Source organism: Emys orbicularis, chromosome 4, assembly GCF_028017835.1.
Source record: "Emys orbicularis isolate rEmyOrb1 chromosome 4, rEmyOrb1.hap1, whole genome shotgun sequence".
NCBI lineage: Eukaryota > Metazoa > Chordata > Testudines > Emydidae > Emys > Emys orbicularis.
Genome location: NC_088686.1, coordinates 109,723,190 through 109,747,868, shown reverse-complemented (window position 1 = coordinate 109,747,868; position 24,679 = coordinate 109,723,190). Strand labels below are relative to the sequence as shown.

Genomic DNA, 24,679 nt, shown 5'->3' with positions numbered 1-24,679 from the left:
CTTTGCCACCTCACTGTTTACCCCTTTCTCCAGATCATTTATGAATAAATTGAATAGGATAGGTCCTAGGACTGACCCTTGGGGAACACCACTAGTTACCCCTCTCCATTCTGAGAATTTACCGTTAATTCCTACCCTTTGTTCCCTGTCCTTTAACCAGTTCTCAATCCATGAAAGGACCTTCCCTTTTATCCCATGACAGCTTAATTTACGTAAGAGCCTTTGGTGAGGGACCTTGTCAAAGGCTTTCTGGAAATCTAAGTACACTATGTCCACCGGATCCCCCTTGTCCACATGTTTGTTGACCCCTTCAAAGAACTCTAATAGATTAGTAAGACACGATTTCCCTTTACAGAAACCATGTTGACTATTGCTCAAGAGTTTATGTTTTTCTATGTGTCTGACAATTTTGTTCTTTACTATTGTTTCAACTAATTTGCCCGGTACCGACGTTAGACTTACCGGTCTGTAATTGCCGGGATCACCCCTAGAGCCCTTTTTAAATATTGGCGTTACATTAGCTAACTTCCAGTCATTGGGTACCGAAGCCGATTTAAAGGACAGGTTACAAACCTTAGTTAATAGTTCCGCAACTTCACATTTGAGTTCTTTCAGAACTCTTGGGTGAATGCCATCTGGTCCCGGTGACTTGTTAATGTTGAGTTTATCAATTAATTCCAAAACCTCCTCTAGTGATACTTCAATCTGTGACAGTTCCTCAGATTTGTCACCTACAAAAGCCAGCTCAGGTTTGGGAATCTCCCTAACATCCTCGGCCGTGAAGACTGAAGCAAAGAATCCATTTAGTTTCTCCGCAATGACTTTATCATCTTTAAGCGCTCCTTTTGTATTTTCATCGTCAAGGGGCCCCACTGGTTGTTTAGCAGGCTTCCTGCTTCTGATGTACTTAAAAAACATTTTGTTATTACCTTTGGAGTTTTTGGCTAGCCGTTCTTCAAACTCCTCTTTGGCTTTTCTTATTACACTCTTGCACTTAAGTTGGCAGTGTTTGTGCTCCTTTCTATTTGCCTCACTAGGATTTGACTTCCACTTTTTAAAGGAAGTCTTTTTATCTCTCACTGCTTCTTTTACATGGTTGTTAAGCCACGGTGGCTCTTTTTTAGTTCTTTTACTGTTTTTCTTAATTTGGGGTATACATTGAAGTTGAGCCTCTATTATGGTGTCTTTAAAAAGGGCCCACGCAACTTGCAGGGATTTCACTTTAGTCACTGAACCTTTTAACTTTTGTCTAACTAACCCCCTCATTTTTGTATAGTTCCCCCTTTTGAAATTAAAGGCCACAGTGTTGGGCAGTTGAGGTGTTCTTCCCACCACAGGGATGTTGAATGCTATTGTATTATGGTCACTATTTCCAAGCGGTCCCGCTATAGTTACCTCTTGGACCAGCTCCTGCGCTCCACTCAGGATTAAATCTAGAGTCACCTCTCCCCTTGTGGGTTCCCGTACCAGCTGCTCCATGAAGCAGTCATTTAAAGTATCGAGAAATTTTATCTCTGCATTTCGTCCTGAAGTGAAATGTTCCCAGTCAATATGGGGATAATTGAAATCCCCCACTATTATTGGGTTCTTAATTTTGATAGCCTCTCTAATTTCCCTTAGCATTTCATCATCACTATTACTGTCCTGGTCAGGTGGTCGATAATAGATCCCTAATGTTATATTTTTACTAGAGCATGAAATTTCTATCCATAGAGACTCTATGGAACCTGTGGATTCGCTTAAGATTTTTACTTCATTTGAATCTACACTTTCTTTAACATATAGTGCCACTCCTCCCCCTGCACGGCCTGTTCTGTCCTTCCGATATATTTTGTACCCCGGAATGATTGTGTCCCATTGATTGCTCTCAGTCCACCAGGTTTCTGTGATGCCTATTATATCTATATCCTCCTTTATCACAAGGCACTCTAGTTCACCCATCTTATTATTTAGACTTCTGGTATTTGTGTACAAGCACTTTAAAAACTTGTCCCTGTTTATTAGCCTGTCTTTTTCTGATGTGCCAGATTCTTTTTTATGTGGCTGTTTATCATCTGATCCGGCCCTTACATTATACTTTTCAGTCCTCTGCTCCTGACTATAACCTGGAGATTCTCTATCATCAGACTCTCCCCTAAGGGAAGTCTGTGTCCGATCCACACACTCCTCTGCAGCAGTCGGCTTTCCCCCATCTCCTAGTTTAAAAACTGCTCTACAACCTTTTTAATGTTTAGTGCCAGCAGTCTGGTTCCACTTTGGTTTAGGTGGAGCCCATCTCTCCTGTATAGGCTCCTCCCATCCCAGAAGTTTCCCCAGTTCCTAATGAACGTGAACCCCTCCTCTCTACACCATCGTCTCATCCACGCATTGAGACTCTGAAGCTCTGCCTGCCTACCTGGCCCTGCGCGTGGAACTGGGAGCATTTCTGAAAATGCCACCATAGAGGTCCTGGATTTCAGTCTCTTCCCTAGCAGCCTAAATTTGGCTTCCAGGACATCTCTCCTACCCTTCCCTATGTCATTGGTACCTACATGTACCACGACCACCGGCTCCTCCCCAGCACTACACATAAGTCTATCTAGATGCCTCGAGAGATCCGCAACCTTCGCACCAGGCAGGCAAGTCACCATACGGTTCTCCCGGTCATCACAGACCCAGCTATCTACATTTCTAATAATCGAATCTCCCATTACTAACACCTGCCTTTTCCTAGAAACTGGAGTTCCCTCCCCCGGAGAGGCAACCTCAGTGCGAGAGGCAACCCCAGAACCATCTGGAAGGAGGGTCCCAACTACGGGAAAGTTTCCCTCTGCTCCCATTGACTGCTCTACTTCCCTGGGCCCTTCTTCCTCCTTAACAGCACAGGTGCTGTCTAAGCGGAGGTGGGACAATTCTACAGTGTCCCGGAAAGCCTCATCAACATACCTCTCTGCCTCTCTCAGCTCCTCCAGTTCCGCCACCCTGGCCTCCAAAGTCCGTACATGGTCTCTGAGGGCCAGGAGCTCCTTGCACCGACTGCACACATACGCCACCCGCCCACAGGGCAGGTAATCATACATGCAACAGTCGGTGCAATAAACTGGATAGCCCCCACTCTGCTGCTGGGCTTCTGCCTGCATTGTATCCTAGTTAGTGAAAGGGTGGTTTACAGAAGGAAGTTTTGGAATGTGGTTTGGTTTATAAGTTTTAGGGGGGGGCCACGGGGATGGGGTTACGGCTGGCGAGGGACTCCCACTCCCTTCCCACTCCCCTTCTAAACTCCCTTGCGAAACTCCCTGTTAGCAGCCCCTGGTCGCAAAGCTCCCTGGTCGCTTGTGCGCGGCTTTATAAAGCCCTGGCCTGAGTGAATGCCCCGCCCACTGAGTAAGGCTCAGCCAATTACCAGAGGCTTCGAGCTTTCAAACCTGCCTCCAACTGCCAGCCAGAGCACACGGTCCCTCAAACAACCAAACAAACAAACACAAGCTCAGCACACAGCAAATAACCCCTAAACACAAACAAACACACACTACAGACAGTCACTTACCCCACAGATGCTGTATTAGCTCCTCCTTCACCTGGAGAACTCCCTTGCGAAACTCCCTGTTAGGTATCCTCACCTGCTTCATGTGTGTGTCCAACCAGCATTCAAGCTTCTGACCATCCCTCATCTCCTGTCTCAGGATGCAGGTTACATGCTTCACCTCATCCTTAGGGGTCCCCCACCTCCAAGCATGGCTCTTAGATGGTTCACAGGATTAGAATCCACCTGCTCGACCGGAGTACAACAGGTATTACTAAACAGTAGAAGGGAATCGACTCAAATTACTTCCCTTCAGAAATGGAAAAGGTTCAACTACTGGTGTCACTGTCGTGTGCCTGTATCCTCTTCACTCCCAACCATCTTGAATTACCTGCTGGGTGTGAAAAAATCAGGGTTATCAATTAGCTCTATTAAGGTTCATTTGGCTGTAATATCAGCATTTCATCCCCCACTAGAAGGGTTTTCCATATTTGCTCATAATTGGTTAAGGATCCTACTCTTTCTTGGGATCTCAACCTGGTACTTAGATACCTGAAGGGACCGCCATTTGAACCTTTGTCATCTTGCTTCACTTATCTATGAAGACGGCCTTTCTAGTAGCTATCACATTGGCCACCAGGGTTGGGGAGACTGGGGCCTAGAGGGGAGACACCCCCTCTCCCCCCATTTATGGTATTTTTCAAGGACAAGGTCTCTTTATGGCCACACCCTAAATTCTTACCCAAAGGGCTGTTGGATTTTCATCTTAACTAGGCCATTCTTGTACCAGATTTTTTCCTTAAACCACATTAGTCTCAATGGGAGACCTCTTTTCATACTTTACATGTGAGATGGGCATTGGCCTTATATCTAGATAGGACCAAGCAATTTCGGAAATCACCTAGACTGTTCGTCTCGATCTCAGAAAGATCCAAGGAGTCAGCGATCTCTACACAGAGACTTTGGAGGTGGATCTCTGGGTATATCGTTACCTGCTATGATGCAGCCAGTGTTCTGCCTCCCCCAAAAGATGATAGCACACTCTACCAAATCAAGGGCAACTTCCAGAGCTTTACTCAAGAACATCCCCGAGTCTGAGATATGCAGAGCTGCTCCATGGGCCTCAGTGCATGCTTTTTCTAAACACTGTGCCCCGGTCCACGCCGTCAGATCTGATGTGGTGCTTGGTTCTGCTATATTGTCTTCAGTCTTGGACTTGCTTCCAAAGCTCTCTCCTCCCTGTGAGGATGCTGCTCGGGAGCCACTTGAAGTGGAGCAGCCATAGGGATGCTACTAGAAGAAGAAGAAGGTTACCCACCTTGTACAGTAACTGTGGTTCCTTGAGATGTGTGTTGCTATGGGAGCTCCACTACCCTCTCTCCTTCCCCTCTGCTTTGGACTGTTCTTTGTTGGACATTCAGGTAGAGAAGGAGCTGAGGGCAGTTCACCTGTGCAGCTCTGTATACCCTGGGTGTATGGCACAAATTTATGTAGAGCGCATGCACAGGCCAAATGGACACTTCTAACAGAAAATCTCTGATCAAGGGCCCAAGAGGCGCATGTGCACCTGAAATGGAGCACCCACAGGGGGACACATCTCAAAGAACCACAGTTACTACACAAGGTGTATAACCTCTTCTGATAGTCCCCATTTACTTGGCATTAAAGTCCTTAGGCCTACAGTAAGAAGTCCAGTATAAAGAAGGCCGCTCACTAGCACGCATGTGCGTGCATGTGTGTATAAAATATTTAATTAGAAATATAAGAATTAAAAGTCCACAAAGCTATTGATCAAGAAAAATCCTCAAGGAATAAATCAATCTTATTTCTGTTTAAACCACAGTTGATAGAGGAAAAAAGTGTATAGAACTCTGAGAAAGTAATGGCTAACCAGCACTTCCAGCATTAAAAGGTTCACTCCCAAGGATTTAATTCTGTTTGAGAGGAGATCAGGAAATTACTGATGCTCCAGTGGGTGAGAGGTTTTGAGAAATACCAGTAATGATTCTTCCTCCTAATCCTGAGATGAGGTGGGTCTTCACGTCGCGAAGACACTTGCTCTTATTAGCACCCCAAAATGTCATACCAGATGCCATCAATGATGACCCATGATTTTGTGAGATTCAGCACAGATGTTCTTGCTCTGATATCCAAAAATTTCTCTTGAGAAGTATAATCTGTTGATGATCTGAAGAAACTGTTCTTGATGGGAAGTGGCGGTGTGGGATAATTTAAAAAGAGAACATCTGGGCACTTGCCTCAGTCATTTCTTTGATGTAATGAAGGGTGGGGCCTTGATAAAGAGGCAAAAGAAGAAATGGAAGTTGATGGTATAGACCTGGGCAGTGATTCCAGATGTGACATGAGGACAAAAATAATAATTAGCATTTTAATAACAAGGAGTGTTCTGCAGTCTCCATTTCTTCTAGGACTCAACTGTCGGACATTTGTTCAGCTATGTTAGAGAACCTTGATGTTGCCTTGCAGGGGATCAGTTTGTTACTGAATCAGAGCTCTTGTTGCTATGAAACACAATATATTTTTGTTTCTTGATTGCCTGGTATATTCCCAAATTTACTGCTATGAAGCAGTCATAGTCTAACTTTCCATTTACAAATCCTGCATACATTTTTATTGCATACATTTGTAAGGTGCCCTCTGTTATGGTGTCCTGGAATATTTTACATGGCATAATCTGGGGTCATTATATTTATATATATGTATATATACATTTAAAGAGAGTCAAGTTTGTATTCTGTCAAATTTGTGCTTAACTTACATTCTGGTATCACAGTTTTGGAAAAATTTTGGAAACATTTTTCTGGATTCTACCATAGTGACCATGTGTAAAATGAGGTGGATAACTTTTTTGGATTTGAATTGGAAGCAATGAACAGATGGCAGATTAACAGTGGAGGCTGTTGTAAAGCATAAGGGTTAATATATAAAATTAAAAATGTGACTTTTAAAAAGCCCAGATACCTACGTGTCTGGTGATTTACAGAATCGATGTTATTAATGTTTCATGTTCTCTCTCTCCTATTTCACAACCCTAGGCAAAAGGTTGTGGAAGGGAGTCTCACTCACCCATTTGCGCTGACATTGTCTGGAGAGACGTTGTATTGGACAGACTGGCAGACTCGCTCCATTCATGCCTGTGACAAAAGGACCGGAGAGAAAAAGAGAGAAATACTGAATGCACTTTACTCACCGATGGACATCCAAGTCTTGAGTCCAGAGCGGCAGCCATACTGTATGTTTCAGGTTTTTCTGTAATCTCTCTAACACACTGTATATTATTATTGGTTTTGGTGAAGAAAAATGTTACTAATAAAAATGTTAGTGTGAATTAGGTCTGATAGCTTCAAAGGGTCCAAAATAAATTAGATGCTAAACTTTCCAGGAAATGTAATGGGGGTTAGGGTACTTAGCTCCTTTAGTTGTCTTCAAAAATCCCAGCTTGAATTATGTTACATTTTAGTAACATAAACCAAGGTCCAGCAGAATAATTAAGCAACTGTGTAATTTTAAATTCGTGAGTTCCATTGAGGTCAGTGGGGACTACTCATGAGCTTAGTTACATATGTTAATTGCTCTTCTAGATCTGGGACATACAGACCTAGTCATGTAAATCTAAGGACTTCACAGGCATATCACCTGTGGGGATATGTAGTGTGGGTGTCAGATTGGCAGCAAAGCAGCTAGTAAACATTCTGGAGCCAGTCCTTCAGTCCTATGTAGGTAAAAATCCCATTGACTTCACCGTCAGGTTCATCATTCTTGTTATAAATTAAGAATCTGAGGAGGATCCCTTTGTGTGAGGCCACACCAGTTTCTGATGCCTAAGATTAGCCATGGTGGACCAGCTTCACTATTTGGAAGTCACTTGTAACTTGTGGACTGAATGTGGGATTGGAGGCTAGGCATTCCCTGAGTTCTAATCCTCTGCCGCTGTCTTGCTAGGTGGCTCTGGATAGACATTTCCCTGTTATCCCCATCTAGAAAATGAAGGTGAAACTTATTTTAACCTACCATAGAGGGGTGTTGGGAGGATAACTTGGTTAAATAGGAGCTGCAAAGCAAAACCTTTTTGTTTTTGCACTTCGCTCCTTCATAATGTTTAAATTCAGCCTCGTAAGCTCATTTGCTTGCTTTAAATTTCCTTAAAATGTGACGCCTGCTGCAGTGGTTTCTAAGAGAATTTGGCTGGCAAGTGAGAGTAGGGCCAAACCAGGATTTAGTCTGGACAGAATGTGTTCTTAAAACTTTTTTTCCTCCATTGACACTGGCTGACCAAAGAGTATGTCTATACTCAGGTTTTTTGTCCAACATTTCCCACAGTCACTACTGAATGCTAGTGTAGACAAGGCTCCAGGCAACCAACAATGTATTTAAACACCATGTCCGCTCATCCTGCTTGTATCAAGTCTCTATGACACATTGCTTAAATGTTACTTTGGAAAAATCCCTAGTGTAGATGAGGCTTGTTAGAAACTTTTATCCAAACAAAGGTAAGGCTCTGGGGTAAGACCAGTAAGCTCATTTTACCCTGTGACCTTTGTTAGGATTTTAACCTCTGGTATCTGGAGATTAATGGCAGGGAATGTTAGCTCTGTCCATCTTATTTTAAAAATAAGTAATTTAATTTAAAAAAAAGCAATAAGAGGAATTTAACACATTGTATTCCTTATGGTATAAGGAATTAGAGGTTTTTTGTTTTTGTTTTTTACAGGGGGGATTTGATTCTAGGTTATTGCCAATGTGTGACCACAACTTCATGAGTTAACATCACCACTTTAGTGCTCCAGAATGGGCATAAGGGAAAGATCTGTGCCGCTGTATGTAACAAACATTGAGGCCCATATTCTTACCTTTATACTGTATGCGTGGAGTTCCCATTAATATCATCAGTGGGAGTTCTGTGCAGAGGATGGAGAAGGGAATATGTCCCCTTGTATGTGTTAAGTATCAGAGGGGTAGCCGTGTTAGTCTCGATCTGTAAAAAGCAACAGAGTCCCCTGTGGCACCTTAGAGACTAACAGCCGTATTGGAGCATAAGCTTTCATGGGTGACTACCCACTTCGTCAGACGCATGTGGTGGAAATTTATGCTTATGCTCGAATACGTCTGTTAGTCTATAAGGTGCCACAGGACTCTTTATTGTATGTGTTGTGTTTCGCAGAGCTGTTAGCCTGTGTTCTTCCAGGGCTGTCCTGGGAGTAGTAGTTTGGGGAGCCTGTTGCGAAGCACATAGGGCACAGATTGAATCAGATCAGAAGGGAAATATGCATGTAATTTAGCCCTGGGGATAAGTATCATGTGTCTTCACCAGAAACTCTGCCTTCTGGGTTTACTCTTAAATTTAGTCAAACTGAAAGGTTTGTTCCCTGAATGTAATGCTGTGTTTTTTAAGGTAGTTTTAGGAAGGCAGTAAACAGGCTTGAAGTAAATCAAAGGAATTTGGGATCTGCTTAGTTGAGAAACAGGTGTAAGATTTCAGTGGCGGTTGTGAGGTATGTGTAGTACCACTGCACAGAGCTCCAGATTGGGGTGTGTGTGTGGGGGGGGGGGGTGTTGAATTCTTGTCATTTCTCTGAGCTGAGAGAACGTCCCACCCTTGGGTCACAGTATTTCTGGACCAGTAGCAAGGAAAACGTGGTGCATAGGGAAATAGCATCTGCTGGAAATAGCTCAGATGCCATTGACTTCACTGGGATCAGGTTCAGATTCCTCCCCCTCTTCTTTTGCATGGCTCTCAATGGAAGTAACAAACAAACCAAATCACCCCAGCTCTTTTATTAATAGCTTCAAAAAACCTCACAGAACTTGATGATGGATTGAGCTGTGCATAGCTGCAAATTATATATCTGCGCTCGCATGCGCGCACATGCATATACACTATAGAGTGTGTGTGTGATGTGGGTGATTTCTGGGCAGTTGTGGGCAGCTTGCAATCAAACATGGCAACGTTGTCTAGAATTATTTAAATAGGGGGTTTGTATCTCTTATGGTCTTATTTATTCCAGTTAAAGTTAAGAGATTTTTTTCAATTTATTGCATTTGCATTTTCAAAACTGTTTTAAAAAAAGATGGCAGGGCAAGAGGGGGAGAGGGAAAGGTTCAGACATTTGTAGCCTCTTTTCCTAAAATGAATGAAAATGCAAGACATTGCCCTGTTTTCCCACACTGCGTCAGATGTTTGGAGATGCTAGAATGCAACACCTTTGTGAAGGATTTTGGGTCTGAAAAGACTTTTCACTACCACCACAATGTAGCAACCTCTATTTACCCCTCCTTTCCTCCCTCAAAAGTCCTTCTCCTCATATCATGCTGTTTGGTTATAGAAAAACATTCTTTTAGTTTGCCAAAGTGGCTTTGTTAGGTGCCTTGATTATTTCGTGCCCAACTGAAAACACATTTAAGGAACCTGATAGTCAGTAAATGCTGAGCACCTGCCCTTTGAAAATCAGGCCCTTTTAATTATCTCAAGTTGGGCACCTAGGAATAGAGGCACCCACAATCACCAGTCACTTTTAAAAAATTGCAGTTTTATAGCTCATTTATCCTTTAGTGCTAAGACTGGGCACAACTAGATGGGAGTGGTGATGTCTGTATGGCAGGTATGGATTGCACTACACCTCTAACCTGATATAACGCTGTCCTCGGGAGCCAAAAAATCTTACCGCGTTATAGGTGAAACCGCATTATATCGAACTTGCTTTGATCCGCCGGAGTGCGCAGCCCCGCCCCCCCCGGAGCACTACTTTACCGCGTTGTATCCGAATTCGTGTTATATCGGGTCGCATTATATCGGGGTAGAGGTGTATATAGTGGTCTGGTTGGACTTTGTCACTCTATAGAGAAGTAAAATAAATTCCAGTTCTTGTGATTTCTTGAAGTTCATACTCCCTGCGAAGAAAACAATGGAGGCTGCTCTCACCTCTGCCTGCTGTCTCCCAGAGACCCCTTCTACAGCTGTGCCTGTCCCACTGGAGTGCAGCTGGAAGATGATGGCAAGACCTGTAAAGCAGGTAAGGCTCTTCTTGTCTTTCTACAGTAGCAGCGTTGGCTGCTTAATAGTTCAATATTAAGGTTTGAATAAAGAGGGTCTGTTTGAGATGCTCAGATCTAAGTCAAAATGCTTAAGATAAGGACGCTATGATTCCATAAACAACGTGCTCAGCTCTTTGGGTATGGATGGAGTAATATAAGCAGCTGCACCAGTTCTTGGAAATATCTCCCATACCATTCTGTTTATTCACTTATAAAACACACGTCTGCATTTCAAGTGCGTTCTGTCTGGTATGTATGAAGAGAAACTAGGTATCTTGTAGGTAAAGCATTGAACTGGGATCTGGATTCAGTTCCTGCCTCTGCTACATATTTCCTGTGTAACCTTGGTCATGTGACTTACAGTTTGTCTACACAGAAAGTTATTCTGAAATAACCATTCCTGATTAACTCCATGTGTGGATGCTCTTATTCCAAATTAATCAGGACTAGTTAATCCTCTTTAAATTTACACCCTGCCTTATTCCAAGTTAAGTTTAATTTGTAGACAGGGCCTTGATCTAGGGTTTCCTAAAATGTGGGGCATGCTTCCCAGCATAGGAACAGAGGATGTAAAGGGTTAGTTAACAGGCCACAGATGGACCTCCCAAATGTTCTCCAGAAGTCTCAGCTTTTGTTAAAAACAAAAGTCTCTAGCTACTATGGTTGCACAGAAAAGCTTGAAAATATCACCCAAGTATAACAAATGCAGTAATAACTGCCTGAGTTTGGAGAGTCTGAAATGTAAGCTCTGAAGTGTGAATGACCCTATTCAAGTCAATGGGTGCTAATTCAGATGCCACTGATAACTAGTCCATTGCTCTTCAAAACATGAACGGGAGGAGAGAGAGGATCATATGTGGAAAGTCTACATATGAACTCTGACTGAAGGCCTCACTGTTTGAAATCATGCTAAATAACCAGTTTGAGTAGGCCCTTAATAACATACCAGGGTTGAAGAGGGGCTTGATTGGTTTAATTTCCCGGAATTTTCCTAATTTCTCTGGGGAATGGAGGGGCTCAGTGTTCACAAATTTAGGAGACAATTTTTGTGCCTGATTTTCAGAAGCACTGAGCACCCATGTTTCTAATTGATGTTAGTGAGAGCTGCAAATGCTCACCATCTCTCAAAGTCACCCGTTTGGACCAAAGCTTCCCTCTTGTAAAATGGAAATGGTAATACTTCTCTACTTCACAGTGGCACTGGGAATAAATGCGCCCTCAGGTACTATGGGGATGCTGCACATATAAGTACCCACATAGCTAGACTGTGTTGCAGCTATCTTTTCCAAAAATGGCATGCTTCTGCCATAGCAGAAGTAGAGACCAATGGTTCCCTTTAGTTTATTGCTAGTGTGGGAGGTGTAGAAATATCTGTTGTAATTCTGAGTAGTGGTTCAGGCTGTGATTCTCAATTTGTGTCCCGCTGACTATTAATGATTCACAGAACCCTTTTGAGTGGTCTGTGCAGATGCTTCTATCACACTTTGTGTCAGTATTCCATCTTCAGTGGCACTGCAGAGTGCTTACGTGTGCTTTTCTGAAATGAGGCCCGTTAGAGGGAAGCCATTGCAGGACCATGTTTTTCTCAGCTGGGCAATGGACTTAAAGGTAGAGGTTTGTTCCCTTGTATTCATTGGCCAGTAATTGCTGTTGTGATGGAGGGGCAACTCAGCTGTTACCTTTTGGCTGTATCCTAAAGAACAATGTTTTTAACGTGTTTTGGGAACTCATGTGGCAGGACAGTTGCTTGAATCCAGGTCTTTGTGTTACTCTGCAGTTAAGCCACTGTGGCCAACCTCAGATTTAATTAGTTATAATGGAATGATCCATACAGAAAAATGCCAAATTAAGATTTAAACCAGTAATACCATTTCTCTACTGCTGAAGATGAATAGTCCCTTTCTTCCCTCTGGGACAACTCTTTGTGGAGAGATGTATGAGGTAATTATGCTAGGAAATTTTCATCACTCTGCCGCATTCGTGTTTTCATGCATTATGTTTAATTTAAAAAAAGTAAGGCAAGGCTTTGTGCCAGAAGTCTTGTGAAATTTGCTCTCTTAGACAATGTGAACTAGAGAAAATTATCTAAGTAAGAAACTAGAGAGAGATCTCATGATGAAATTCCAAAGTTAGATGTGAGATGCCACATATGAGGTTTACTTAAGAGGCAATAGTTGGGGGCTAATAGTACAACAGTAGCAGTGTTTCAGTAAAGTATAAGTCACACAGTTTGTTGGAAAATCTTGATTTTATTATTCAGGAAGTTTGACTTTAAAAAAGTGAATTTAATATTTATAAAAATGAGAGATTAACATTCCTAGCTAGAGCCGAGAAATAGTGCTTAGTGCTAGCTTCTTGCATGCACGGTTCAGCCAATGAATCATAGAATATCAGGGTTGGAAGGGACCTCAGGAGGTCATCTAGTCCAGTGTTTTTCAACCTTTTTTTGGGCAAAGGCACACTTGTTTCATGAAAAAAATCACGAGGCACACCACCATTAGAAAATGTTAAAAAATTTAACTCTGTGCCTATATTGACTATATATAAAGTAATTCTCTTGAATAGGAATCAAATAAACACAAAGAAAGTATTTTATAATTACTTTATTATGAAATAGTAAGTAAACAGAAATATGAAAAATTATAAAATACTTTATTCAGTGCGCAACCTGGGCCTGTTTGGCTGAACACAAAGCTGATATTCTGAGCTATTTATAGTCCTTAACATCAGTGGTGGGATTCAAAAATTTTAGTAACCAGTTCCGACATTCAAGCATGGTTTAATATTTTTTTCCCACGGCACACCAGGCAACATCTCGCGGCACACTAGTGTGCCGCGGAACAGTGGTTGAAAAACACTGATCTAGTCCACCCCCCTGCTCAAAGCAGGACCAATCCCCAGACAGATTTTTTCCCCAGATCCCTAAATGGCCCTCTCAAGGATTGAACTCACAACCCTGGGTTTAGCAGGCCAATGCTCAAACCACTGAGCTATCCCTCCCCCAAACCTCGGTCCTGGACTGAAAGACTTGCTGCTATCATAGAATTGGGGGCTTTTAGCATATTTTGCCAATGCACGCAGTAGTGCAATCATTTTCTGATGCTGGTTAATATCCACTGGCATTACGGTAAGCTCAACAAACTCCTTTCACTCGTGAAGTAAGGCAGGATTTGAACCCAAGCCTCCAGGGTTGAAAGGCCATTTTCATTAACTCTTCCTGCTGTATTTGAAATGCTTCCAAGGTAATTCTTGGATCTGCTGAAAGACCTTTATTTTTCCCCTTGCAGTATAAGAAAGATTTAAAAACATTCCTGAATGTTCAAGACAAATGTTTTTTTTAAATACTCATACAGATTTGTTTTTGACAGTAGTAAACAGAGCCCTTGTGCAGTTGGCACTTTGGCTAATGGCACAAAAATAACTGACTTTTTAGCCTATGCTTGTACCTTTCCATTGTTGGGCCAGACTCTCTGTGAAGGATTTTCTGTCAAAAGGGGGCAAAAAATTTGGATGGGAACAGGAAATTTGATTTTGCATAAGAATGTGGCCTTTTGGTTCAATTTTATGGATTATTTTTTTCCCAAGCTCTGCATCTTTTGTGATCCTGTCTGCCTTATGCCAACATCCACATGCTTCTCTTTCCACTCTTATTAATTAACTCCTTGGTGGCAAGAAGCTGACTTTTTATTCCTTGCATGGATTCTTGGCGTAGATAAGGGTAGTACCAGGAACTGCGGACATGAAAGAATTAACCATGTCTTCGTTTTATCGCTTGTTAGTTTCGGTAAAAATTTCAAAAGTGCCAAAGTCACTTAAGACTGGAAGTCCCAATCACTGTCAATGGTACTTTTGGGATAAAAAGGGTACTCGAAATCCTGAAAGAGAGTGTTTGCATGGGGAGTTATACTGCATAGCTATAGCCATGTAGTTGTACTGTATAGCTATGCTGGTAAGTTTTCCCATGTAGACAAACCCACAGGCTCCTAAATCACTTAAGCACCCTTAAAGATTTTACCCTTTGAGATTAGGCAAATACAAGTATGTGAGAACTATGGGTTCTGCAGTTCTTTGTTGAGACAGTGTTGTCTGGGGGGAATGAGCCCAGGGTTGGGAATTGGTAGATCCTGAGTTCAAGTGGGGGCTCTGCCACTGACTTGCTTGTGACCCTGGGCAAACTACTTCAACTTTGTTTTTACCCTTCTGTAAAATGGGGATAATGCTGCTTTACCTACCTACCTTACAGAGGTCCAGTGAGGATTAACTAGTTAATGCCTGTTCACTACTTTGTCCATGTAACGTGCTATATGAATGCTTGCTAATTTTATCTTTAGAATGTCCATTTTCTCATTTTACCATTCTGGAATTGTGGGTGAGGTTGTAATGTCACAACAAAAGGGTAGGATAAGTTGTGATTAACTTATGTGAGGTTCTTTGTCACTACTTTCTGTTGAGAAAATGCTGTGTATGCTGCTCGTGCCGATGTTACTAAACAGTTTAAAAAATGTAGATGCCTCTGTCCCAAATACCACAATCAAAGCCAGTGGGTAAATTACTATTCAATATTGGATGTTACAGAAATGGGAGTAAAATAGAGACCCACAAGATATGGCATGTATGCAGTGAGACTCTGATAACTTTTTGATTAATACTATGGTGCATCTATAACTGTTGCTATTCTGCTGAGTCAGTAGGTGAAATGTTTATTATTCTCTTGTTTTTCCTTTCTGTATTGTGTTGTACTTGTAGCCTGGTTTTCCTCTTACATTTCCAGCTCTATACAGTTACGTTATTTGACAAATCAAAATATCATAAAAAGATTCCAACTCTGTGGTGAATGCCATTTATTAATAATAATAAATATAAAATATGGGGAGAGTTTGGAACGCTGACACTGAGCACAAGAAGCTGTCCAGGAAAGTGTAGTTGCTTAAAGGGTTGTTTGCTGCTCCGGTGTTGCCTCATTCCAGGCATAAGAGAATAAAAGTCTGTTTTGCTTTGTTTGTGTATGGTGTTTTCTTTATTCATTGACAGCATGACAAGTGCTTCCTAGCACCCAGAGAACCGCTGTGTAGAAGAGTCTGCAATACAAGAACAGGGTTTGTTTTTATGTTTTTAAAAGGAAAAAAAGCCACATTGAAAAGTTAAAACAAAGCCCCAGTCACCTGAAACTTTTGCAAGGGTATGATTTCCTCCTCGCCCCCTCCGCATCACCCCAGGCCACCAAAGCGGAATTGTAAAAGCACAATGTGCAATGCTTGAAAAGTATTTGAAATCTGGTTTCCAGGTATGAGACGTTTGATGCCCGAAAGGAACAACTGAAAAAAGGCTTTGGAGTGGAATGCCAACCATAACTATATCTGGGATTTGAACAGTTTATGGAATGTGGATTCTATTAGAAGCAAATGCTGTAATAAAAGAAGTTCAAAGAGGCTGACTTGACTAAAAAGATGTACTAATTATTTAAGCACAGTAACTTATTATAGAGTAATATTTTATCCTCAGTAGCCAACACAATGCTTTTATTGTATTAAAATAAGCAGCTTTTTTAGATTTGGTGGGGGATGGGTAGGGTAGGGGTTTTTGGTAAATATCTTTACATCACAAGACTGAAAAATTGGGTTAAATTTTCAAACAAGTTAAGTATGGAATTTTCACCTTAAAAATATATGAATTTTCTGAGCAGAAGGGGCCATCATTGTCATCTAACCGGACCTTCTGCATAACACAGGCCATAGAATTACGCCCAGTAATTTCTGCGTCAAGCCTATAACATGTGCTTGAGCTATACCATACCTTTTAGACAAAGTTCCAATCTTGATGTAAAGATTCAAAATGCATGTGTAATTGCATCTAATTAGCCTTTCACTCATGCAGTTACCCAAACTGCATGCCTATCTTAGATCTACCTTATTAACTCTTCAAGTCCTTATTTAAGTTACTTTCTGACATGAATGATTAAAGCCCTGAAAAGCAAGTTCTCCTTTCCCTTTTCTTAAGAGACATTTTATAAACATACATATTCTACACTTCTCTTCAGAGCAAAGCATAGTTTGGATCAATTACCACTACAATCCAAGAGTGGCAAACAGGCTGTTGGAAAGGCAAAGATGAGCAGAGTTGTCTCAGTTTTGAAGTTAGAAATGTTGGGTAATTTTCTGTTTGCAGCCTGATCCTTTCAGTGCTATGTTGAATCACAACAGTGCTGAATTTAATGCTTGTATTTAAAATGTCAAATTTATAATCTCCTTCTTTAGAAACAAAGTGTTCTAATCTCTGACTCACAAATTCATCACTGAGGATTCCTTTCAAGAAGCTCTCCTCTGTTCTCCCTCACTCCCCAGAGGGTCCCTGGGTGAAACTCTTTACTGGGTTGTTTTGTTGACTTAAAAGTAGTTTAAAATGTTAGGAGAAAGCCAAGCAGATACGTTCATGGCTTATGTTGTGTCTCTGATAGGGGGAGCCATTTGTCCCTCTTACTCTGTATTGCAAACAGTTCTGAGAAGTGGTATAAATCACAAGGCATCTGAATACAGTGAGGCATTTTTTAGAATGGGTTCTTTCTCCTTATCCTTGCAGGCTTCCTTCTCCTGAATTGCTTTCCCTGCTGTGGTGCATGACAAGCAAAAGTTGCATGTCCACTTTGACTACCATTCTGGCGCTCCATTTTGCTGTTGTCTTATAATGACTCCTGTTGCCGTCCTTCCTTGTAGTGTGGTCCTTCCTTCCTCCATGTGACGTAGGCAGAGTTGCACACTCAGAATGTTGAACGTTTCTTTTGTGGCTTGTCCACATGACTCGGTTTAATGACGTTCAAATGTGATTGTGAAGAGAGTAGATCGTGGCATAGCGTGTTCAGCATTGTCGGCTAATTGTGATTAAATCCTGGTCCCAGTAGGGTCCCACACTCAAATGCCACAGCCATATCCCCATCTCCTTCCAAGATTGGGTTCCTTTTTATAAACAATGTTCAACTGCCTATATCTCTCTCAGTTCTGGAAAATGCATCTTTTCTTTTTTGCAGTCTTCAGTGTTGTTGGCATAAAAATATTGCTGCTGGCTTTTTACGTAAACTTTAGAATTTTCATCTATTCCATAAAAGTGGGAATAGCCCGTTTTCCCCATAAATGGTCATTTTAACGTCTTCATTTCTGTTCTTCCGCAAAGTGGCCCTCTTCTTTCACAAGCTTGCTTTGCTATTTCGAAGGGTCCCATTCTCATTGCAAGATAATTTCTTATCTTCTGATACCATATAAGCCAATTGTAGCTTCAGTTAACTAAAATTACTTTTATTGAATAAAAAACCCAAGGCTATAGTAACTTATATATAATAACTATAATAAAATAGATCAAGTACAGAGTGAATGGCCTTTTGACAAGCTGCTACCCAATTTGCTTGTTCAGCTCAGTCTGTATTCCGGTGTAACTAACTTGTAAATTAAAGGTGTAGTAACTAGAAAACAGCCCAGATCCTCAGCTGGCATAACTTAACATGGCCGTATTGACTAGGTGAGAAGTAGCTCAAAGTCAAAATAGCTTCTTGACGTTACAACACAAGTTTAAAATATTATTTTCACTTTCAGTAAGTTGATACATTGTATTTTGTTTAACAATACTGGAGCAAATTATTTTGTTAAAGTATTTCTGTGAAAATTTGTATTAACCATATAACTTTATTACAATCGTTGCTCAGCTTAACTGTAACATATATCATTAGTTTTTGATCTGTTTTATTAAATTAATGTAAACATAAGATTCATTCCTTTCTTTTTGTGTCTAGATATTTCAGGAGTGGGAGTTTCAGGTTTCTTCAAAGATGAGGGTTTTTTTTTGTTATCCTACAGGATGTACATATTTGGCGCTCTCATATTAGGCAATTTTGTTGCCACTCCTTTTTATCTATCCATCTATGACTAGAAGCTTTTTTGCATTTCTAGAGCCTGTTTTGTCATGAATACTGTTTTATAATGAGTTCTTTCTGAGTTTTTGTTACACCAACTAATCCAGAGTCATCGCCAGGTAAACGTCAATACTTGGTTAAATGTGGTATCGTAGTATTTCATTTAGTATTGTGCAAAATTTCCCCAAAGGAAGAATTCTGTGTATTTATCTGGGCAGTCTAAGCTCTGACCTAAACAAACTCTAGGATGTCCAGTGTATACTATTTATTCTCCTTCTTTGCATGGAAAGCCTTCAGAATTCTTACCCTGTTTATAGTGACTGAAGGCAGAAACACATCTGTTGCTCAAGGCAGGGTGAGAGTGGCCATATTGTTGAAGGCCCTATAGATTTGGTTTTGTCCTAGCAGCTGTAGGCAGGTTCAACTTTGTAACCATTTTCTACCGTGTTATATTAAGTCTAATTTAAAATAGCCCACATGCCTGTTATCTCAAGCAGAGCGTTAACAAATGTAGCAGTGTGTTCTATAAAATAGAACTAAAGTGAGTCGTTGGCGGGAGAAAAAGCTAAGGACACATCACATCAGCACACTTCACCAGCCACTGGCTTTTAGTGCTAATTCCAGGCCCTGGTCTTTATCTTTAAGGCCCTCATCAGCTTGGGACCCGATTTAATCAAAAACTATGTCTTCATTCATGACTTTCCAAGACAGCTGTGCTCCTTTGGGACAACGTGCCTGACATTGCCCAGGGGGAAGCTCTCAGGAGCCAGGGGGCTTGATTACATAATGGTCTCCCAGAGGAGATACATTTGGTTACTGTGACTGATTGGCTAAAAATCATTCACACATCTCGTATGTGCTTAAACACCCCTTTATCTCCCACTGCGCACCTACTTCTTTGTTCTGCCTTTTATTTCATAAGCTCTTTGGGCTGCAGGGTCTGTCATTTGACTGTGTACGGTGCCTAGAACATTGGGGTCCAACATGATTGAAGCCTCTGGCCACTGCTACGATATAAATTTAAATAAGACTGAGACTATCTTCAGAGAATGCAGTAAGGCTGCAAAAGCTCTTCTATAGTAACCAAAGACAAGGAATTACAACAGCACAAACAAGAAGAAAATAAGTGCCCCGTGAAATAACAGTAAGGAAGAGCTACTGAACCAAGAAAGGTGAACAGCAAAAGCCTGTTATGGACAGCTTTACTTTATTATTGAACACAGACAACGTGCTTGACAAGAATAAAGACTGTTTCTGGCTCAAAGTTTGCACGGCAAAAGACTATGTGAATCTTAGCTCAGGTATGGGAGAAGTGCCAGAGACTCCATGTAGTCCTCTAGGGATTTGGCTATAGCAGTATAAAACCCAAAGATAGATAAATAATGATGCTATGGTTATTGCTGAGATAGTCCACCCATTCTAAGTCTCTAATTTTAGGAGCTTATAACTTAAAAAACAAACAACCAAAAAACCCTTTCGAGTTGAAACTTTTCATATTTCGTCTTAGCTTAGAGGTTAGTTTTTCTGGGTAAAGTTGAATAAAATATTTCCAACATTTTTGGGGGGTCGAGGAGCCTACCTGCACATAAAGATGATCACTTTTAATTTGAGGGTGATGTCCTAACCTCACTGAAGTCAATGGCAAGACTCTCAGGGCCAGAGAAGCCAGGATTTTTGCCCAAGAGCTTTTTGGATACTTTCTACTGCCCTTGGATTACTCACAAGTGGCTTGTGTGTAAAATTCCTTGCTTGGCCCTGTATGTAACCTCGAATGAGGGAGAGTCTGCTTTACTGTGCTTGGGGAAAATAATTGGTTTATAAATTAGTTATGAATGTTTGAAAATCATGTACTGAGAGCACAGTAAATACTTAAGTGTAGTGCTATGAATGTTTGTATAGTGCAGATATTTGTGTGAAGGCCTCATGGCTGCCAGTCATTCTAGCTAACTTCACAATCAAGAATAAGGCTGAGGTGAGAGACCGAGGCTTGAATTCTCAGTTACACTGAGCTCCGTCAACATGAGGAAAACAAACAAACAAAAAACCTTTTAAAGACATTTCCCCATACAATTAAACTTCTGTCACAATTATTGAAAAGCTCCAGCTTGCTGATACATATTTCCCTCTGAATAGTAAGCAGAAATGCATATAGCTTAGTTCCATGTATGGACCAGTCAACACTTTTTTTAAGTATATTGGCTGCTAATTTACAAATGAACAGTAAGTACCCTTTGTGAAAGGGAAGGATTTTGGGGGTCATTTATCATTTTGGACAATGGCTGAAAATCAGCTCTTAAGTATCTGACAGTCCAGTGCTGGCATTGTTTCTGGTATTTATGGACCATAAACAACTGCCGGGAGCCTTCCAGCAACATCTTTACACGCTGGGAGAAAGTCCATAGTTGGTTTTGGCGTGTATTTGTTTGTAGCTATTTGTTTATTTTCTTGAAGGTGCTAGTAATGCTGATATAGTAGTAATTCCCCTGTTACCCAGTCTCAACCCTCCCTCCCCATACCCTTCCCAGATACCCACTCTTTTCCTGACCACTACACCTATGCCCAGACACCTGCCTCTCCCTATTGATCAGGTGTAGCACAGGAAATTCCATTCATTTTAAGGGTTGTACTCTCCCCTGGATCTGCATTTATGGCTCATTAATGAGTAGGAATTATGCCCATAGAATGAAGATGGAATCTACACCATAGTATTTGTGAAGCAGCATTATTTGTGCACTCCCTTTTGTGTATTCTGTGGTTTCAAAATACTCTTCATAGCTATAATTCACTTGAATAAAACTATCTGGGTTCAAGTTAAAATAAAATCCAGTTTGGGAAACAGCAATCTGTGTTTATTTCTATTAGTCCTTTGGGTAATTCATCATAGTTTTTTCCTTTCCTATGCCTGCTCTTGATGAGAACAGGAGGACTCTCACTTCTTCTAGGGACTTCTTCCCTCCCTCTGTTGCAAGAGTCATCCTTTGCTTACCCAATGAATTTCTGATATTCAGTTCCTTAGTTATTCTGAGCAGGGGACTTCTTCCAAGAGTGATGCTGATGCAGTTTCATATACTCTCCACAGGAGGAATTTGTGTAGTGAATGCCTGTTTATGCCCACTCTCGCTGTTCTCACATACTATTCTCATAATCTGACATGCATGATTTTCATCAGCCTGGGATTGAGACTGAGGTTTACCCTCTCATCTGTGTATTCTGGGGCACCTTGCTGATGGGGAGACGTTCACACCAGGGTTCAAACTCCATTGTATTCTGATTCTTAACAGTTTAGTATGATAACTGTGGGTTTAGAATGCTGTTTGCATGTTCAGAACTAGTTAATACAGCCCAAACTGCTGTAATGTAGTCAATAGAATTACTTTTCTGACAAGGCAGAAGCAATTTTAAAGATAAAACCCAATGGAGCAAATGATAGGAGCTTGCTCAAGGAAAACTCCATGCCAATCTTATTTCCAGAGACCTGTAGAATAACCAGCCTTTCATGAAGCATAATAAATCACATGTCCCATAGCACCTAGACAATGTCTCTTACTTATACCAGGAATGAGAATGTTCTCTTTAATTTTATGATGCTAGCACTTCAGCGTATGTATGAAGGTCAGAACAATGGGAACATCATAGATCCTCCGTCTTGGGGTATCCTGAGAGTACTGTAATGTAATATACGTTTGATTCTCTTCTGCCTTTACCTCGTTTCATCAGCATTTAATGAATGAGGTTTTTCTTTTTTCTGTTCATTCACTTGTAAATTGCCTTTCATGTTTAGTTTTGCCACCCCTTTTTTGCAGATTAGGAAATGGTGTTTTTGTTTTTTAAAGTCTGCTTTTTGTTGATAGGTACTAAAGGACTGCAAACTGCAGATAATTTTAGTCTTATGAGAGCCAATCTTCAGCGCTGGAGAGTGTACTACATTGAAAAAATCACTTTCAGAAACAGCTGCTTTTAAAAGTAAACTTAAAATTTGAGAGAACAAAGTCAGTAGAAAATGTACTGTAAGGAAAATACCCACAGAGGGATGGTCTAGATGATGATCTAACGGGTCCTTTTTGTCTCCAATTTTGATGACTTTATGGAAGTAGTATATGAAATGATCCTGTAGTTTTCCAGTATGGCCTTTGTGTACAAGACCTAAGCCTGTTTCTTTCTTTGTGGCAAATTTATTTAACAGTGTCAAAGTAGCTACAGAAAGGTTGAGACACTGCTTTTATTTTTTAACCCCAATTTACAGTTGTTTATAACTTTCTCTATAATGTTTCCCTCTTGGATTGACATTTTTAATGGTTGGTGTTTGCTCCAAAGTGAATTTTCTGTGGACGCGTAATACTTGGAATGTAATAATGATAACACTTCAAAATTTATCTTCAAAGGACTGTATAAACATTAACCTCAAAGGGCTCATATGAGGTACGGAAGTATTCTTCCCATTTTATAGAGAAGGAAATTAAGGTGCAGAGAAATTGTGACTTGTCCAAGGCCACACAGTGAGTCAGTGACAGCTGGGATTAGCACTCAGGAGTACTCGGTTCCAGTAAATCCATTCCAGTAAGCCAGTAAATCTGCCCCCAGTGCCTGGGTGTTCTGATCTGAGGGAATCAAGAATGTATCCTCTACATATCTTCTCTGTGGCTATTTTTGTCCTTTTCCCCCCACAGACTTTTTCCTTTAATACAGTACTTTTATTGATTTACATGCTGATGGGTTTGACTACCAAACTTCTGTTGATCACCAAGTGATTAGTGATAGGGGATGGTTGGGCCAATTTTAATTAGGGTTACCATTCGTCCGGATTCCCCCGGACATGTCCGGCTTTTAGAGTTAAAAATAGCGTCCGGGGGGAATTTGTAAATGTCCGGACTCCCCCCATCCCCCCCCCCCCCCCCCCGCAGAGCACGCGCTGCTGACAGGGCAGCCGGACGGATGGTGCCACTTACATGGGGCTCCGACAGCCAGAGAGAGCCCCTCCTCCACTTCCCCCTCCTCTCCCCTGCAGCTGAGAGCACTCCCTCCCTCCCTGCATTCGCAGATCACCAGCCGGCCGTTCGCACCGGCAGTCTGGAGCTCCTCCCCCTGCTCCTCCTCCCCGGCACGCTGGTCTGAGCGGCAGAGTAAGGGGGCCAGGGGGTCGGAGAAGGGACAGGGAGGTTCTGGAGGAAGCAGTCAAGAGACGGGGGGGGGGGGGGTCGGGCGTTCGGGGGGGGCTTTCTGGGGGTGGGGGTGTGGATAAGGTTTTGGGCAGTGAGGGTACAGGTAGGGGGTAGGATCCGGGGGGGGGGCAGTTAGGGTGGGGGGGTCTCAGGAGGGGGCAGTTAGGGGACAAGGAACAGGGAGGCTTAGGTAGGGGGTGGGGTTCTGGAGGGCAGTTAGGAGCAGGGGTCCCAGGAGGGGTAGTCAGGGGACAAGGAGTGGGGGGGCTGTCAGGGGGCAGGGGTGGGGAGAGGGATCGGAGCAGTCAGGGGACAGGGAGCAGAGGGGTTTAGATGGGTCGGGAGTTCTGGGGGGGGCTGTCAGGGGGTGGGGAGTGGTTGGATGGGGCGTGGGAGTCCCGGGGGTCTGTCTGGGGGTGGGGGTGTGGATAAGGGTTGGGGCAGTCAGGGGGCAGGTAGGGGGTACGGTCCTAGGGGGCCACTTAGGATGGGGGGAGTGTCTCAGGAGGGGGCAGTCAGGGAACAAGGAGCAGGGAGGCTTGTTGGAGGCCACATGGATGCCCCCCTGGTAAGGGTAGCCTCCCCCAGGTACGGGTTGACTCCCCCAGGTACGGGTTAGATTCCCCCAGGTACGGGTTGACTCCCCCAGGTACGGGTTAGATTCCCCCTGGTAAGGGTAGTCTCCCCCAGGCACGGGTTAGTTTCCCCCTGGAAAGGGTAAGTTTCCCCCAGGTACGGGTTATTTTCCCCCTGGAAAGGGTTAGTTTCCCCCTGAGAAGGGTAAATCTTTTAGCTATGGAAAAAAGTAATTTATATTTTTATACCGGATTGGCGCTGGACCGGGTTAATAACGCCCCCGCTGTTGGCTTTGATGCCCCGGCTGACAGTGTTAAATATATTAGGGGTGTGATTAGGGTCGCTGGACCAATGGATAAAATGGTGTGGACTATAATGAAGTCTCATGAGCATGAGAGTGAGAATCAAGTCCTCCCAGTGGAGCATGGAGAGGAGGTAGAGGAGACTGTTTGTGATGATCATGGTGAGGAGATTTTATCTATCTTACCGATG

The 24,679-nt window shown here is 42.2% G+C and overlaps 1 protein-coding gene across 3 annotated transcripts in view; it reads left to right on the top strand.

Moving 5' to 3' along the window:
- Positions 1-24,679, top strand: part of LRP5 (LDL receptor related protein 5) — a 206,345-nt gene that overhangs the window by 42,621 nt on the left and 139,045 nt on the right. For all 3 annotated transcript variants that reach the window (XM_065402655.1, XM_065402657.1, XM_065402656.1), the window contains exons 3-4: positions 6,559-6,755; positions 10,402-10,533. In XM_065402655.1, coding sequence (XP_065258727.1) covers positions 6,559-6,755; positions 10,402-10,533 — 329 coding nt within the window. The remainder of the gene's footprint in view (positions 1-6,558; positions 6,756-10,401; positions 10,534-24,679) is intronic.